Consider the following 19,534-nt stretch of genomic DNA (forward strand, 5'->3'; position numbering starts at 1 on the left):
CTCCAAGACACTGCCTTGCTAAAGAAGCTGAGGGTAAAGGTGATGGACTGGCCAAGCATGTCTCCAGACCTAAACCCTACTGAGTACCTGTGGGGCATCCTCAAATGAAAGGTGGAGGAGCGTAAGGTCTCTAACATCCAGCAGCTCTATGATGTCGCCATGGAGGAGTGAAAGTGGTAACTTGTGTGCCATCTTGATAGTCCACTTCATTTTAAAAGGGCAGCTCGCTCTACATACAGACGGTCATATTGGGGTACCATGTGTATTGATGTCTGTCTACTAAAATACTGAGGGGTACAACCGTGCCCTTTGGCACCAGGTTTTTTCTTTTTTTGCTGTTTTAATTGGATTAGACAGACTGGTTTCATACACATTTACCAATCCTATTCCTTTATATTTCTTTCAACCAATTTTAATCACACATAATTGGGTATTTAAAGTGAGCATAGCTTTGCTTTATTTACCAACACACACTTTAGTTATGAACATACACTTTTCTAAGTAAACAACCTCTACTCCAATGTTTCTCAACTTTTTTTTTTTTTCTGGAAGGCACCCCTTTTAAAATTATGGACAATCTTGAGGCACCCCATTCCAAAATTTAGAGTTTTACACAATGCAGCAGCATCCATACACATGACACCTAACATTAGAGGCGATTTATTCTTAAGACTTGTACACACTGGTATTTTTTTTCTGTTCAACCCAGTGGGCTGAATGAAACAAAAAACTGACAGCTCAGTTGGAGATGCTGTACTAACAATCCATACTAACGCAGCCATTGGCTGAGAGTGCTGATGGGGAGACGGTTGGCAGACCTTTTTCAGTCATGCCCCTTCTGTCTGACCGGCTGCAGTACCCACGAACCAAATGGACAGTTTCTATTGAAGTGGCTGATGCCGCTCGAAATTCAGCCCCTGTGTATGGGGCTGAACAAAGCAAAACACTTTTGCCCACTTGTGCAGATTAATCCTCTACCTCAGTTTCTCTCCCCAACTCAGCTGACATGATTGCAGTTCTGACAGAGAGGAGCATCAAATAAAGATGTGCATTTGTACGATGTTTACTCAAGTGTACTTATTAACGGATTAAATCACCGGTTGTTACAATACATGGGGCTTGCTTGCACAGTGCCCAAGATCGTAATGCTGCACAAAAAAAACCTTTGGTTAGGTGTAACAAAAAAAAAAAAAAAAAAAAAAAAAAAAAACAATCTTGAACCACTCACTGGCTTGTTTACAATTTGTGGGCAATTTTTAGGGATTTTGTACCCTGCTTGAAAAAGCCTGCTCTACTCATTTAGTAAAACGCCATGGAGTCCAAGGGCGATTTAAAAATACTAGAGACTCAAATGATGAAGTAGATATGGTAATTGTAACTCTGTTTTTATCTCATAATTATTTTATTCAAAAAGTCGCTAACAAAAATCAATGAAGATTGTTCTATATGTTTAATGAAATTGGTGTTCCGTGGTTGAAAAGCCCTATATTCTTGTACACTGTTAATTTCGGTTATCGCCGGCTTAAAGCTAGTGTAATTTTGAGTAATAAATTGTGTGGTAGGCTTTGTAATTTGAATTACATTGATTTTATAATAATGGATATTAAAATAACATTAATAGTGCTGGCCATGATCCATGGTAAGACAGAAGCCACCCATACAAGGCAGAGTCTCTATGAATACCAAGCTGAGTTGCCCATTTCCTCCCAATTGGTTTTGACGAATCCTTGCTTGAGCCTTGATTCGATGGCATTTGAGTTCTGCGTTTCTCCTCATATTGTGATACATACAGGCATATACCCTTGGGTTCCCCTCCGACCAACCCCCCACCCTTCCTTACCCCTCCCACAAGTTGTTTTATTTAAGCGCTGTACTTTCTTGCACAACTGTGCTATTACAAGTATGGTCTTCATACTTTTAAATATTGTACACAGTGAGATTTTTTTTGTTCATTACTTTTATTGCACATTCTGTGCTTTTTCTATCATATTATATTTTTTTGAACACGATAAAGTAGTATCAATCGTGATGTAGTAGTAAAACACCACTACATGCAGACTAAATAAATTGTGTGATGCACATTTTAGAATTGAGTCTTTAGAAGATATATTAAAAAAAAAAAAAAAAAAAAAAGCTTTAGAAATTAACAAGTGAGAAATAAAATAGCTTTATTCCCCCTCAAATCTTGCCTTCCCAATCCTTTAAAACAGAAACCATTGCTTGAAGCAAATACATAGCATATGGGCCCTTTTAAAATTTCTGCCTTTTGTGTTCTTCAAATGGTGCCTAATGTAGCGTGTAGGGATCGGCTCAGGCATGTTCAGTTTGTAGTCCCAACCCACCTGAGCAATCCTCACAGGCAGTGTGTGTATGTGCAGCTACGGGCCAGGAAATGCCTCACTGCCTATGACTGGTGGTGTGCAGTGAGGGCTTTCTTGCGGGATCGCTGAGGTGGGTTGGGACTATGATCCGAACATGCCTGAGCCCATCCATAGTACCGTGTTATCATCCACTCATCAAACTGACAACTTGGCCATACACAAACTTGCACTTTTGGCAACCTCCTGCCCAAAATCCTTCAATTTAAAGATCAAAAGTGGAAAATTGACAATCGAACAGCAGCTGAATCCAGTCAGATGTAGCCACTGTTCTAGTATTCTGACAACCATGGGTGGTAATAGCCGGCAGTAGAGATTCTTTCATCTATGTTTTTTAGGGATGAGGGAAATTTATAGATTTCTCTCATTCAGTCCACTAAGCTAAAGGAGAGAACATTTTACAGAGTATGGGCAGCTATAGATGCACTTAAAAAGGAACCTCTTGTGATTAAAATACTAGTGATGCCATCTTCCTGACCTTCTTCAAAAAAATCACTGCTGTCTGCTATACTGAATCTTCAGCTTAGTTTAGGCCTTATACACACTAGATAACCTGGAAATGCCAAAACTGCTACCAGGAGAAAAGGAGTTTTGCTATGTTTTTATCACATTTATCACGTGTTTTTGAGCATTAGCGTTTACACTTCCAAATGACATGCATTGCAGAACAATATTTATATATGCATCCGTATGTATGAAACTACAATGGTTTCTGATCACTCTACATGAAAAACGCTGAACGCTCAAAGTGCATTCAAGTGTTTTTTTAGCTCAAAAATTCTTCAAAATACGACTTTGGAGGCGTTTTTTTCTGCCTCTAAAATCCCCTGCCACGAAGTTCCTGAAAATACCCATAGTGTGCATGGACACATAGCGTTAACATGGAGGGAAGTTTAGTGGCAGAGAAAAAAAGCTCAAACACCTGTAGAAGAAGCTTTTTTTGTGCTGCGGTGAGCCCTTACTAAGTCAATGGCCTGTAGCATGTATTTGAATTAAAAGCCGACTCCACAGGGCTGCATAGTTGTTTTACTTAGAGGACTCCCTTTGATGACTCCCTTCAAAAAGTAACACCAGGCAACTAGCATGGTCACAAAGGGAATTTGATTGGCACTGGTATTTTTTTCATGACAGATTGCCTTTAAGCAACCATAAACATATAGTAAGTCTTAGATAAAGCAAGTAAAACAACCAGTAAGAGTTCGTTACTGGAACAGCGCACAGGTATTCTTTCACAGAACTAGGTTTTATTGCATCGTTATTTTAGCTCTCTGTGGAGTGTAATCACTTGGGGATTGTCTCAGCGATAAATCTTATGCAAATATATTTAACTAAATTAAATGTATTTTGCACGTTACTCTTCTAGAGCAAAACAGAATAGTTTAAGAAAAACTCAAGTTACAATATAAAAATAGAGTGGTGAAACGTAGAAACCAGCAGGGAACACCCTAAAGCAGCAGTAAAGATGTCAATAGTAGCAATGATTAATTGGTAATGAGAAGATCACAGAGACATCAAAGCTTCAGGGCTCTCCTGTGCAACTTGTCAGCAATTTGCTCCATATATGGCCTGCCTTAGCCCACGTACACACGGTCGGAGATTTTGCCAACCAAATGCGTCGGATTTTGCCCGTCGGATTTAGTCCGACGGATTGTGTCCGAAACTGTTGCATACATACGGTCGGGCCAAGTTGGCGAAAAATCAGATCTTTCAGAACGTGATGACGTAATTTCGTTACGATGGGACTACATTCAGGCTAGTAGCCAATAGCTTTGATGTAGGAATTTGATCTGAGCATGCGTGCCACTTGGTCCGATCAAAATGCTCTACACATGATCGGATTAGGTGCGTCCGGCCCAGTTGGTCGGGAAATATTTCCAACATGTTGGAAAATTGGGTCGGACGGAGATTCGGACGGAATCAGTCCGATGCATACCACACACAGTCGGATTATCTGACGACACGGTCCGATAAGACTCATTCCGACAGATTCTCCGACCGTGTGTACAAGGGCTTAGAGTGAGGTCTTAGGATGGTTTGGTGGTCGGTGTCCACAGGTTTCCTTATTTTTGTGTGTGCGCAAGTTTTTTTTTTTTTTTTTTTTGGTGGTGTTTAATTAAATGGTAGAAGATTTGTGGAAGGGTTCGACATATAGAGGGTTATATAGACTTGAAGAGCACAAAATCAATTACAACTATAGAGCTTTTTTAAGACCAAGAAAACTTGAGGACAATTGTAAATATTGTATGATTGGATGACATCAATTTTGAAACAAATATGGGATTTGATACAAATCTGTATAGGTGACTTAACACAGGATCCCCAGATCCCCTCCCCACCCCCGGTCTTCATTCTACTTACTTCCCACAAGCCTATCCACTGGTCTGGGATTTGAAACCCCTACTGCTTTCTCTTCACCATCCAGCTTTGCAAGGATGGACTAGATGGATTCTGATCGATCAGCACCATCCATGTGATGGTGCTGACCACTAATGCCCCGTACACATGATCAAACTTTCCGACAACAAAACCAAGGAATTTTGTTTGAAGATTGTTGGTCACATGGTCACACAAACGTTGGCCAACAATTAAAAACGTGGGAATGTGGTGACATACAAGACATACTACAAGCCGATAAAAAGGAAGTTCAATAGTCATGTGATATCTCCATTATGAACGCTAGTTTTACAAGACCGAGCGCATCCAGCTCAAACTTGATTCCGAGCATGCGTAAAAACTTTTTTGCGACAGATTTGTGTACACACGATCGGAAAGTCCGACAACAAAGTTTTGTTGGCGGAAAATTTGAGAACCTGCTAGCCAACATTTGTTGGCGGAAAGTCCAACAACAACAAATGTTTGATGGAACATACACTTTCAGCCAACAAGCTCACATCCAACATTTCCCGTTGAAAAGTCCGATCGAATGTACGCGGCATTAGAGTTCATCTGGTCCACCCTGGCAGTGCTGGATGGAGAGGCGAGAAAGCAAGCAGGATGTACTTTAAATTCCTGGACTAGTGGAGTGGCTTGCAGGAGCCCTGAGAGCTTGGGATCACAGAAGGCAAGTACAGGGGGGACCAGGGGGGTGGGGAGGGAGTCAAGAGTTTTACCGATTTTCTGTGAAGGTGAAATAACACTCTAAAAGCTGCATTTTACCTTTTTTTTTGGGATACAGCACCAAAACACATTAGTTATGTGAAATGGTGTGTATGTCATAACAAGCAGGCTACTATTTTTTGTTATTCTTCCCTTTAGTGACTCCTTCATAGCCACTGGATATTGTCCTGAGTAGCTATCTTCTTGCGCTGTGAGTGTGAACAACAGCCACTGCTATTCTGAAGATTTGTTCTGCCTGCCATCTTCTGCCCTTTACCGGCCAGAGAACTTGTAGTACTATTCTCTTAAAATGCATGGTATTCCATGAATGGGCGGTGAAGATCCTGTCATTCAACCGCTCCTCCATTCACAGAATGCATTTTTGGAGAATAGTAATATGAGCTTTCTGAGTGGCAGAGAGGGCAGAAGAGGATTTTTAGACTAGATGCAGCTGCAGTTAACTCTCACAGCACTGGGAGATAGCCACATAGGGCAATATCAAGCAAACATAAAAAGGAGGTAGTGAATAGAAAATGTATACAAGAAGGTAACAAAATACACATCATTACACATAACTAAAAGTGAAGTGGTGCAGTATAATTTTTTTTTTTAAATGCTGTAGATGCAAATGTCATTCCTTTTTTCATATGCACATCTTCACACATAATGTGCGAGTTTTCAACATGTATAGAAAAAAACAAAAAAAAAAAAGTTCAAGTAAAGATCCCAAAGAATTGCTTCCAAGCAAGATTAAATATGGAATGCTGTCTGTCCTTCAAGGGACCATTACAGGGGCAGGTGTAGACCTCAAGCAGCAAGTGAACTTAATAATAAACTATAAACTTTTATACATTTTAAGCTCATGCTTTTGCATGAGGATAAGGGATTTCTATTTTAGCCATGTGACTGCAATTTCCAAATCCGAATTACTGTAGAAAAATTACCTATGGAATACACAAGGCTTATAAATAAAACTATATTCCTAATTAACATAAAACACATCTATACATTCTTATTTGCATTAAAAAGGCAACAAACTAGCCAGAAACTGTGCCATTGGAGTTTATACGTCATGACATATTCCCACTTCAGTAGAGAGGGCAAATGCACAGCTGTGCATAGTGTTGCATAGAAATGAATGAAATGTCACTTTGTGACATTTCAATAAAGTTAAGAGAGAAAAGAAGGTAAAACAGTGCCTTAGGTTTTAATGACCTAATGCACCCCCCCAATAAGCCTGTAAAGACACTGGCCCTAAAAAGAAAACATCTCCTTGTGCAGGTAGTGTGAAGGAGCCTTGATATTTGTAAAATATCTCCTAAATTGTGATCTGTAGGGTATTGGACAGACACAAACTTACATGAACGCAAGAAAATAAACGTCCTCAACACAATTTAGTAGGCTGTTATTTTTGCTTACCACTGGTACGAACTTAAAAATCATCATCATTTAACCCAGAGGCAAGACTTCATAAATATATATTGTAATCATATTAATATTTACCAGCTTGTAAACTTGAGCAAAATGTTGAGGAAAAATTCTGTAAAGTTGAATCGACTTCTTCCATTCTTTGTAATGTCAAAAGCCTCGGAATAAGACCTTCAAGTGACTGCACAAAAAGTCTTGCACTATGTTGTTCAGCCTCCTGGTTTTTCAGCAGTTTTAATGACAAGGCAGCGGTCCGTAGAGATCTATGACCAGGGCAGTCCCTGGGAGTCTGGTCCTCATCTGCCAGGGAACAGTTATCTGAGCCAATGTCAGAGACATCAGATCTCCCAGAATCCTTTTCTGCAGCCATAGAATACTGATCGCAAGAATCAAATTCTGTCCTAGAAAGATCTTGTTCATCAACACTGAAATTACTTTCACTATATCTTGAGCCATAAGATCTTGTTCTACTGTCAACAGACAAAAAATTGGTTATGTCTGGATAGACTGTAACATGACTCCTTTGAACAACATCTGGTTGATCTACAACTTCTAATTCAGGGTCCTTGCTGCCATTATCTCTAATAACTGGGGACTGTAAATTATTTCCTTGGCCATCCAAGTTGTCTTCTGGTGTGGTTTGCCCCATATCACCTTCTAAGGTAGTCTGTCCAGTGTCTGTTGTCACACTAATGCTAATATCAGGACTCTTCTCGGTTCCCAGCTCCCAGGGTGTGTGCTCAGAGGACAGAATGCGCCTTTGCCATCTGAAATCTGCCTCATTAATTTCCATTGACTCCCTGCTGGATTCAGCACCATCCCTCAGTTCTTCAAGACGTCGGAGAAGATGTTGGACCTGGTCTTCCTTCAGACCTTTCCCTTGGCTTAGCTCATCTAAAGCTCCAAGCAAGGTGCAAACACATGACACAGATGCATAGCAAGCTTCAATACCTCCTTTCATACATGCCTCTGCCATTCCATCCATAATCCTACAACACAAAATAATTACATGAAGTAATGTAAATTATCAATGTGCTCTTATGTATTCACATTATTTAATAAAATATATATAAATGAATTATTCACACACAAAAACATTTTGTTTTACAAATAAAGATTTCAATTCATTCAAATAGTTCCTTAAATGGGAACATCACTCAAAAAGTGAGGACCCTCTGGTTGCCTTTCCCCAGCCTTTAACTGAGTTACAGTTTTATTTTGGAGGGGGGTCCTTGATTTTTAAAATCAGAGTCCTCTCCCTCTAATATATGCCCCTTGCCCCGATCCCTCAGCCTCCTGGGACATGTCACATGTCCCAGGAGGCTGTAGGACCATTCACAAAGTGCTGTGCATATGCAGTTGGAAGCCAGCTCTGGTTCCTCGGGAAGCCACAGCTGGCTCTTGTATATAAGATGGCAGCACTGGGGACCCGAACCATCGGGAAGACTGCGCTGAATCTCAGGCATAGGCAAGTACCTGATTTTTCTAAGTCAGCAGCTACAGTATTAGTATTAGTAGCTGCTGGCCTTAATACAAACTGAAGTTCTTCTTTAAGCCCTGTGGGTTAACTAGAGACAGCACAGGAAGAGAATCTTACTTTGCAGCTCCCTTTGTTTGAATAAATCATCAATAAAATATTTGCTAAAGGATGGGTAACTGCTGTGATGACCCATGGAAGCTCAGCATCAACTGGTTTCTTTCAGCACATCTGAAAGCTGAACCAGCTACATACATACAGTAAAAAAGAAAAAATAACTCATGTATAAAGTACCTGTGCAATGTACAGAAAACAGGATGTCTGCCATGGAAAAATGAAGGTGGGTGGGGACAAATTTGTTTTTCCAAGTCTATATGACTACTCTCTCTACGAACTCATATGCATTCTTTATCAGAAAGGTAACAAGTAAAAGTAGTAGCCAGGATCTTTAAAACAAATATCCATCTATCTATCTATCTATCTATCTATCTCTATATATATATATATATATATATATATATATATATATATATATATATATATATATATATATATATATATATATATATATATATATATATATATATATATATATATATATATATATATATATATATATATATCTATCTATCTATCTCTATATATATATATATATATATATATATATATATATATATATATATATATATATATATATCCCCCCATAGCCATGCCTCTAGATTTAGTAATATGAAAATGAGAAGACGAATAATAATGACTTCAACAGCTAGTCTGAACACACATACGGCATGGTTCATTGTCATCACCATCAAGAAAAACGCCCTGAGAAACGTCATGCAACCACTGCAGCATTACATAGATATAGACAGGAAAAGGCTGAAAAAGGTTGCAGGAGATCACAAGCACTGAGATATTTGACAAAAGGGAAGAAAAGAAGGTGAAAGTATTGTTTTAATTCCTTTGTATAACATGGCAATTGTTCCTATACACAGTGCCTTAGGAAACAAATTCTGTGCAGCTGAATTCTCAACTTTGTGTACAGTTTGATTCGGTCCCTTCTCCTCCCACCTTCTGAGCATCCCTATATACCCTGCGTGACAGCCAAACTTCATTCAGCAACAAGCAGGCTCAGGGGGTGGGATCAACATAAAGAGTTGATATTTGAATTTAACTTAGGCTGCTTATATATCTGGTTCTGCTCATTTTTAAATGCTGTTGCCATTGAAGGTGACCTATGTTTATGTTCACCATAAGCTCAGTTAGAATTACCCTGGTTTGTGATATACTAGGAGTAACAGGACTAACTGGAGTAGGCCAATCTTCCATTGAAACAGGACAGCGATCCCCTCTTATCCCTAATATGGCCATAACAAGGCAATTCTAGCTCCCTCAGTAAAGCCACAGCATTCTGGGATCCTGCTAATTTATTAATTACTTTTATACCTTTCTCAGTAAGGTAATCTTGAAATATAAAAGGTAACCATGAAAATAAAACAAAGAGAAAAAAAACCCATTAAATGTAATATTGAGTTCTGAATTATGCTGTGTAAGAAAATATGAAACATACAAAAAAAAATGCATGAGATAATTTTTATAACGTGAATGTAACATGTATAAAATCATTTATGTGGTGAAGTGGTAAAATATGTTTCTTGCTTGGTGCTTTCCTAAACTAGATGTGGAGCCTGTCTCCGACTCCGATTTTCAACATGCTCTTGACCGCAGAGAGCGCTAAAGGTCATATCTCACAATGCTACAGTATGCGGTTATCCTCTTATCTAGATGTCTACCCTACTAGGGCACTCCAGAAATAGGAGGCAGATTTGGGTCCACTAGCCAGGGACCGCAGGAAGAAGCCCTAAGTGCAGTGCCCACTAGCTCCATGATTACTTCACAGAGACTGTCCCAGCTATATATTCTGCTGAGAACCCATCACACACCCCATAATTTACACAAAATGGGTTTGATCCCAGAGCTTTGCTGTAAATGTTGCTATGCCAGGGAGACCTCATTCATCTCCTTTAACGTTGCCCGAAACTACATCGCTACTGGCTAGGGGTTTTAACCACCCTTAATAAAGTCTTTCAGACCTCAGTTCCTCTTCACTCAAAGCAGTTTCTTCTTGGTATCCTAGTTGATTATGTAACAGAAGAGTTGACCAGAGTGGCAATTTCACGTCCTCTTTTCCAGGCCCACAAAACACTTAATATTCTGTAAGTCTTCTGACCCCTACTCTTATTTTTGAAAGCTATGTGTATCAGCATAGAGGGTGCCTGGATACATTTAAAAAGCTATAGGCTGCTTGGCTCGATACTCCAGGTTTGAGTCCTGTGGAACTAGTTAAAATGAGGCTCCTGCAAGGTTTCTCCCATGCTGCTACTAGTTGTACTATGTTCAGACCATCACTGACAGTGTTCTGCACTTGTTTCATGAGTAGACTATTGCAAACCTCTATTGGTCTGGCTGTGGCCATCTGTTGTTGCCTTGTATGGACACCAGAATGTCATCATTTGTTTTTGATTTATTAAAAAGCTTTTTTGGATTAAAAAAAAAAAAAAAAAAATTGATGTGCTGTGTATTTTGCTGCAGCTTTCATTTATTTAAAAACACTGCATTTGTAGGGCATTGGACAAAAATCATACACATTGTAATTTAGGTGTGCTAAGCTACTGTTATGTCCATTACAAACAAAATCTCTCAACAATGCAGCATTAATTCTGATGTAACAGATGGTGCAAAACTTTTAAAATTTCTCACTAAACCTGATAGCAGAATTTCCAGATTAAAAACCACATAGAAAAATCCAAAGTTCAAATAAACACTATAGGAAAACTTACAGTTTTAAAAGATCCAGATGTGACCTCCTCTTTGATATTGACCGCTTTCTAGTCTCTGGTTCCGATGTACATGGCCCAGCAAGGTCAAAGAGCCTCTGAGGACTGCTAAGTATCTAAAATTCAGAAATCAAAATAAGCACATTTGTCCCAAGATCACCAACGTATTGATTTGATGACCAGCAAGTACTTTGTCAGAAAGACTAATTCACGGATACACATAGTACATGTCAGCATGAACAAAGAAGGTGTGTTTAAGAGAAATGTTCCATGGATTCTCGGCTTGAGAACATTTGAGAAAAACAATGTCAACGATGTAATGTGAGAATGTCACAACGGTGATATTTGTTTTAAACAATTCTGTGCCATTTACCATGTTTTTCTTAAATACAATAAATATAAAAAGGACTGATCAAGTGTAAGGCTCCATTGACACTTGTGCAATTTGTCATTCTTTATATGGTACCAGTTCAAATGAGTGTGAATTAAAGTTGCTGCAACTTTGAAAAGGTGCCTGCACTACTTTGGTACGACTTTTGACACCACTTAGATCCATTGAGTGTAAAGTCGGATCAAAGTCACACCGAATGTTGCATCAAAGTCACAGTCCATAGTGGCACTGGAAATCATGCGACTTTGGAGCTGCGCTAATGTGCATGGAGCCCAAAATGTTTTTGTTTTACCCAAAAATAAATATCTGAGACTTAATAAAGGCCTTCAATTGGGTAGTATATTGTCAAAATAACAGTGTGCATGTGATGTCAGATCAAAAAGTTAAAAGGGACAATTTCTCAAGTGATATGCTGAAAGTTTAAGGGTTGTAATAAACACTTTGTTTACAAGTAAAGAGTGCATTTTATTCAGATTCTGATAAGCAATTGCTGAAAAACCCTAACCAGCCTGATAAATTCTGCATTTTGCTCCATCGGTCGTGGGGGGGGGGGGGGGGGCGGGGGCGTTTGGTAGGCTGTTTTGGGGTAGCTGCATTATTTCAATGGATGCATGGATTGTTTAATTGCAACTGACAGTCATTTTTGTCCTACATGCAGTGACTTTGCCACAGTAATGGAAATTTTTAGATGCATAATGAATATGCAAAACATACTTACCAATATCCAGCATAACTTGTCCAACATCCATGCAATTATTTTCTAGAAGAGGTCTCCCTACACCTTCAAGGTTTTTTATTGAAAATATTGCAATATGTAAAACTATTCTGAATACAGTTTTATCTTTAGCCCTCGCATAAACAGGGATCAAAACATCGAACTAGGAACAAAAGTCCCTGACATCTAGCAAAGGTTCTGCCATGCCTGGTGTAATTGTTTATGAAAGCTGAAATCCAGGTAGATATAAAAAGGCATGGATTACTAGAAAAGTAAAAGTAGGTCAGTATTACAAGATAAATAACCATTTCAGAAGAAGCTTGGTTATGACAACCTGAACAGGTCTCAGGATTAGTTTAATGTCTCAGTAAATACAATCTGCCAGTGAAGCATCAAGTTTGCTTGCAGTGGTACCTGTGGAGTCAATGCTATAGGATCAGTTTATGCCAACACTAAGATTTCACTCAGGAGTTAGATGTGTTTCTGCATTAAGTGGTTGTGTGTACAGGACTTTATTCACACATTTTCTGTATGAGATAATCACAGGGAAGGTGTTAGAGCATCCATAAACTGCCCACAGATTTTAGCGGTGTACTTATGTGGAGACATGATCAGAAGGGGAAGCTGGGGAAGATGGGAAGGGCAGAAGAAGATCAATAGCTTATGGGAACAGGATATGCAAGGTACCCAATCAATTCTGGAATTACCACACTCCACCCTTCCCAGTCCCCTGGCAGCAGTGGCCTGTCAGATTGTCCAAAAACAGGAGCCATATCTGGAAGCTAATGTGCTTGGGTTATCTGACCTTTCAGGGAACAAGTACAATTACTGTCTGGGCTGGGAAAGTGGAACTCCCATCAAAACTGTTTTTGGATTAAGTGGGAAAGGGTTGAAACCTCTGTGGTATTTTTTGCTGCCTGTGTAGATGCTATACAGAAAACACAAAAGAGTTAAAGGCAGAAGCTGCATTGAATTTACTTTTAACCTGAAGCTAATGTTCCCATAATAGCCAGAGATTTAAGAAACCACAATTTTTGCTTCTGGAAGGGTCTACAGCCTCAAGGTCACATGGTTCTGTTCTCTCTTTGTAAGCAACAGCAAAGAGCTTGGAATGGGCAAAGTCAGGAAAACACTCTGTAAAGGGGTGACCTGGCGCATTAAGCTATGTATACATGAAAAATGGCCTTGTAGGCTTTATATGTTTTAAATGCTTACATTTTCAATCATGAACAAAGTATCATATATTGAGAAATCTGGCTTGCAAATGTTGTGAATGTAAAGTGATCTAAACGATAAAGTTATTTCCATAGCTTAGTGCCCTGAACTATGGACGTTTCAGTAACTGTCCCTGTCCACTAAACATCTTTCGATCAATCGTTTTCAACCTTTAATTATTTTATAGATAACCAAGACAACTGTAAAGTTAAGAACAGAGTAAAATATAGAAGAATCTTTACCTGGTCGTTACTAATATAATGTGAAATTATGAAAAATGTATCTTTATTTGCAAACATTTCTAACTAGAGGACTGCTGTTTCAAGAGGCGTTAAAGAACGCCACTTTATTTTCAGACATAGACTCTAGTATGCATGCATACTTGATCAAAACTAGTTATGTTGACCATTAAACACACTCCGCGGATTGCCCTCAACCCCTCAGTCAAATCTATAAGTGCCTACTACTACTACTACTACTACTACTACTCCTGTCAGGCTTTCAACCAGACAGTCCAGTTATCTATTGTTCTCTCTGGTGGGAAAGCAAAAAGGACTTTTCATCTGCTTCTCTGGCTGTTGCCACGTCAAAAATAGATAAATATTGCTGTAGCTGTTATGTCACTGCAGCCTGGGCACTAGTATTCAATAAATCAGCCTCTAATGGATGGCTGCTGAAAAATTAACAGTTACTTCTCAGTTACAGTGGCATAGAGTTAGTGACCGTTAGTATACTCATACACAGTCACTGAAGATCTTTCTTATGAGGCCAAGTGAATGAACTCATGAGCTTCCATCTTGTAAGTGAGTCTAGGATCAGATTTGTTACGTGACCTAATGATCTTTAATCATTCATCCTAGCCACTCTCGGCTGTGCTCTCTCAGACTGGTAAGGGCAAGTTTGTTTTAGCTTCAAAAAAAATAATAATGGTAACCAAAAACACACAAGCATATTTACTAACAGTCCCGGGATGATACAATACAAAATGGTATACCGCGCTAAAGAGAAATATTAGTAAGTCACAGACCATGCGATATATCCATAGTAAGTACATAATAAACACAACATTCACGCTAGTCAAAGTGAAAAATAAGATATCAATGCAAAAAACACAATGAAGAGGATAGTCTATTAAACCACATATCCTTAAATAAATACAACAAATGCAAATCAAGTGAAGCAACAAAATTCTTGAAACAAAAACAAAGAAAAAAAAAAGGTAAAAGTTCTATAAAGTATATCAAAATTTAAAAAGTCCACGTGATGTACACAAGGAAAGCTCAAACAGGAAATTATTTTAGAGGGGTTAAACCACCATAGAGCATGCAGATCCTCCTGTGACACCAATCACCGTTACTGGGAACTCTTACCAGATAATGTGGACCTCCTATTGCTAGAGAGGTCAAATGGGCATACAGGTAAACCTCTGCAGGGTAATATAACCAACCAAGCATCTGGAGCCCTTTGCATTTCCTTTTACTGAACACTTTTGCTAATTTGATCACAGGTTGTTGGAGAACATATTTATATACACGTCGAGGCCCTGTGGCCTTGGCCAATGGAGACTCTTTGATGAGAGTTGGACACCCTGGAGGAATTCAGCGAGCCCCAGATGCTTGGAGCTAATGCATGCCTGAGCCAATGGAAGGCTGTAAATTGGTTCCTGCTGGTTCCTCCCATGGATTCGGGCTAATCATGAATGTCATAAATAAGTTTACCCCAGTACCTTAATAAGTTAAAAAAGGTCAGGAAACCATCGTAACCATCAGGAAGCCGTGGCTGGTGGGAGAAGTGGAGCAACACCCATAGGTGAACATTACTTATAGAACTAGTAGATAACTAGCTCAGCATTGGCATGCAATGCCAATATTGGCATGCATTAAAAAGGGGATTAACTCCAGAGATAGAAACGATAATTCTCCCACTCTACAAGACTCTGGTCTGACTGCACCTGGAGTATGCTGTCCATTTCTGGGCTCCAGTCCTCAGTAAGGATGTGCTAGAACTGGAGAGAGTCCAGAGAAAGGCAATAAAGTTAATAAGGGACTGCAGGACCTTAGTTATGAAGAAAGATTACAAGCACTGAACTTATTCTCTTTAAAGAAGAGACACTTGAGAGGGGGTATGATTCCAATGTACAAATACCGTACCAGCGACCCCACAATAGGGATAAAACTTTTCCATGAGAGGGAATTTAAAAAAAAAAACACTTGGCCATTCACTAAAACTAGAATAAATGCAGTTTAACCTTAAACTGCATTGATGGTTCTTTACTGTAAGAGCGGTAAGGATGTGGAATTCTCTTCCACAAGCAGTGGTTTCAGCAGAGAGCTTAGACAATTAAAAAAAAAAAAAACTATTAGATAGGCACCTAAAACAACCACAACATACAGGGATATACAATGTAATATTGACATAAAATATGTCCATAAAATATTGTATTACATTACAATATTACACAGGTTGGACTTACATAGTTACATAGTAGGTGAGGTTGAAAAAAAAAAAGTCCATCAAGTGAAACCTATGTATGTGATTATATGTCAGTATTACATTGTATATCCCTGTATGTTGTGGTTGTTCAGGTGCTTATCTAATAGTTTTTTGAAACTATCGATTCCCCCACGCTGAGACCATCGCCAGTGGAAGGGAATTCCACATCCTTGCAGCTCTTACAGTAAAGAACCCTCTACGTAGTTTAAGGTTAAATCTCTTTTCTTTTAATTTTAATGAGTGGCCATGTGTCTTGTTAAACTCCCTTCCGTGAAAAAGTTTTATCACTATTGTGGGGTCACCAGTACGCTATTTGTAAATTGAAATCATATCCCCATTCAAGCGTCTCTTCTCCAGGCTCCAAGTTCAGTGCATGCAACCTTTCTTCATAACTAATATCGCTTTGTTGCCCTTTGTACTTTCTCCATTTCCAGTACATCCTTCCTGAGGACTGATGCCCAGAACTGGACAGCATACCCCAGGTGCGGCCCGACCAGAGTGTTGTAGAGTGGGAGAATTATCGCTTTATCCCTGGAGTTAATCCCTTTTTTAATGCATGCCAATATTCTCTTTGTTAGCAGTAGCTTGCATCGCATGCCATTGCTGAGCCTATCATCTACTAGGTCCTTTTACATCCTAGATTCCCCCAGAGGTTCTACCCCTAGTGTATAGATTTTTCCACCTAAATGCATCATTTTACATTTTTCTACATTAAACTTGATTTGCCATGTAGTTGCCCACCCCATTAATTTGTTCAGATCTTCTTGAAAGGTTTCCACATCCTGCGGAGAAGTTACTGCCCTGCTTAGCTTAGTATCATCCGCAAATACAAAGATTGAATGGTTTACCCCATCCTCCAGGTCGTTTATGAACAAATTAAATAGGATTGGTCCCAGGACAGAACCCTGTGGGATCCCACTACCCATCCCTGACCATGCTGAGTATTCCCCATTTAATTGTCTAAGCTCTCTGAACTTGCCCTCAATCCATGTACTCACCCTATGGTCCATGACAACAGACCTTATTTTGTACAGTAAACATTTATGGGGAACGGTGTCAAATGCTTTTGCAAAATCCAAAATACACCATATCTACGGGCCTTCCTTTATCTAGATTGCAACTCACCTCCTCATAGAAGGTTAATAGATTGGTTTGGCAAGAACGATTCTTCACAAATCCATGCTAATTGCTGCTAATGATACAGTTTTCATTACTAAAATCTTGTATATAGTCCCTTATCATCCCCTCCAAGAGCTTTCATACTATTTATGTTAGGCTAACTGGTCTGTCATTCCCAGGGATGTATTTTGGCCCCTTTTTAAATATTGGTGCTACATTGGCTTTTCTCCAATCCGTTGGTACCATTCCAGTCAGTAAAAATTAGGAATAATGGTCTTGCTATTACTTGACTGAGTTTGCGAAGTACCCTCGTGTGCAAGCCATCCGGTCCCAGCGATTTATTAATGTTTCCCAAGTCTAATTCTGTCCTCTGTTAGCCATGGGGGGCTTCCAGTGATGTGTCACGAGGCTAAACACTGCTTTTTTGGTTACTGAAGCCCCCCCCCCCCCCCCCCCGACTCCCTCTTGAAGGCTGAAGAGAAGAATATATTTAAATCCTTTGCAATATCCCCATCCTTTGTAACCAGATGTCTTTCCTCATTCTTTATGGGGACAATATGGTCTGTCCTCCTTTTTTACTGTTTACATACATTCTTGGGATTTTTTTTTTGCCATCTTAATGCCATCCCATAATTTCTTGGGATTTTTTTTTACTATCCTCCGCTATGTGTCTTAAGTGTTCTATCTTAGCCACACTAATTGCACCTTTGTGCCTTTTTTAACCTTACCAACTATGTAACTGGGCAGTTTGCATTAGCATGCAGATCACTACTGATATGGCCAGTCACTGGCCATAGCCCCTAAAGACAGCCAGGCCAGTAAAAAATGGCTGTGGTTACACAATGTCATGAAGCCCAGAAGCTGCCACTGAAACAAAAAGGTAATAAATACTGTATTTTCTGGCATATAAGACCTTTTACACTTAAAAAAAATGGGCAAAAAGCGGGGGTCATCTTATACGCTAGCCTGGATGTCAGCCCGCCGGATGCTCGCTGAATGTGCGGTAATACTGTATGCATACAGTATACACCGCTGAGCCAATCCCAAGCAATATATTCTATTAATGAATATAGAGCATGCTTGGATTGGAGTAACAACCACTGTCAATCCAAGCTGGCTAGATACAGTAGCCTGCTTGGATTGGCTTTGAGAGTCAGAGAGGTGCGGGCTGATGTTACAGCCTCTGCCAATCCAAGCAGGCTTTGTATTCATTAATAGAATATATATCGCTCGCCATGATTGGCTGAGCGGTGTATACTGTATTCTGCACTGTACCTGGCGCTACTGCACGTGCAGCATTACCGCACATCAATCTCCAGATGTCCTTTTCATATGGTTATGATTTCTGGTGCTTTGGAGGAGAGGATTCACTGGCCACTGTTGCTGCCTATCAATTGTGGGATCTCTGGGACTTGTAGTTCACCAGTTTCCTTTTTGATTTCATAACAGTGGTAATACAGTGGTAATACCTGACAGATTACAATACTGGACAAATTACAGATTAGTGTGAAATGGCTGATAGACAAGACCCCATCATGGCTCCAGGAAGAAGAAGGAAACATGAAGCCAGTTTCAAGCTCAAAGTTGTAAACTTTGCCAAGGAACATAATAACTGCGCTGCTGCAAGATAAAATGGAGTAACAGAAAAGATGGTCCGAGACTGGAAAGCAAAGGGGTAAGTATGCATTAAGAGGAGGCACCCCACATTGGCCAGAACTTGAAAAGTATGTAGCAGACATTTTGCATGAGTATCGTCACAATGGTTTTTTAGTGACACAAAACAAAATACGTATTTTTGCACTTCAGGGGCCAAATCTAACCCAGATCACAGCAAAGGATTTAAGGCCACTATATCCTGATGTACTAGGTTCTTGAAAAGGCATGATCTGGTATTGAGGCAAAAGACCAAAACTGCAAAACAACTACATCCAGATCTCGATGGCAAAGTAAGTAATTTCCATCAATATGTAATAAAACAGCACAAGAAACATGGCTATGTGTCAAGTCACATCAGAAATATGGATGAAACGCCTATGAATTTCAAAATGGTTGGAAATAAAACAGTCAATTCAAAAGGTGCAAAAACCATGTTAATTAAAACAGGACATGAGAATTCCAGTTTTACAGTGGTACTAGCATGTACAGTGGATGGCTCTAAAGACCAATGATTATTTTTAAAAGAGAAACAATGCCGAAAATCAAGTTCCTTGTTGGAGTTTTTGTACATGTACATGAAAAAAAGACTGGATGGATGAAAAAGGGGTAAAGCTGTGGCTTGAAAATATATGGAGTAGGCGACCAGGTGGACTTTCTTCGAGAACGTAGCCTACTGGTGTGGGATATGTTCAGGGCTCATTTAACTTCCATCACAAAGGAAAGGCTGACAAG

The 19,534-nt window shown here is 39.4% G+C and overlaps 1 protein-coding gene across 2 annotated transcripts in view; it reads right to left on the bottom strand.

Moving 5' to 3' along the window:
* The window catches only part of ARFGEF3 (ARFGEF family member 3), a 142,357-nt gene that overhangs the window by 65,244 nt on the left and 57,579 nt on the right, over window positions 1-19,534 (bottom strand). For both annotated transcript variants that reach the window (XM_077486771.1, XM_077486772.1), the window contains 2 exons: window positions 11,217-11,329; window positions 6,978-7,891 (listed from right to left, as the gene is read on the bottom strand). In XM_077486771.1, the coding sequence (XP_077342897.1) occupies window positions 6,978-7,891; window positions 11,217-11,329 (1,027 nt within the window). The remainder of the gene's footprint in view (window positions 1-6,977; window positions 7,892-11,216; window positions 11,330-19,534) is intronic.

This window comes from Lithobates pipiens, unplaced genomic scaffold (assembly GCF_037356315.1).
Source record: "Lithobates pipiens isolate NorthernLeopardFrog02 unplaced genomic scaffold, aLitPip1_a1.2 Scaffold_18, whole genome shotgun sequence".
In the NCBI taxonomy this organism is placed as follows: domain Eukaryota; kingdom Metazoa; phylum Chordata; class Amphibia; order Anura; family Ranidae; genus Lithobates; species Lithobates pipiens.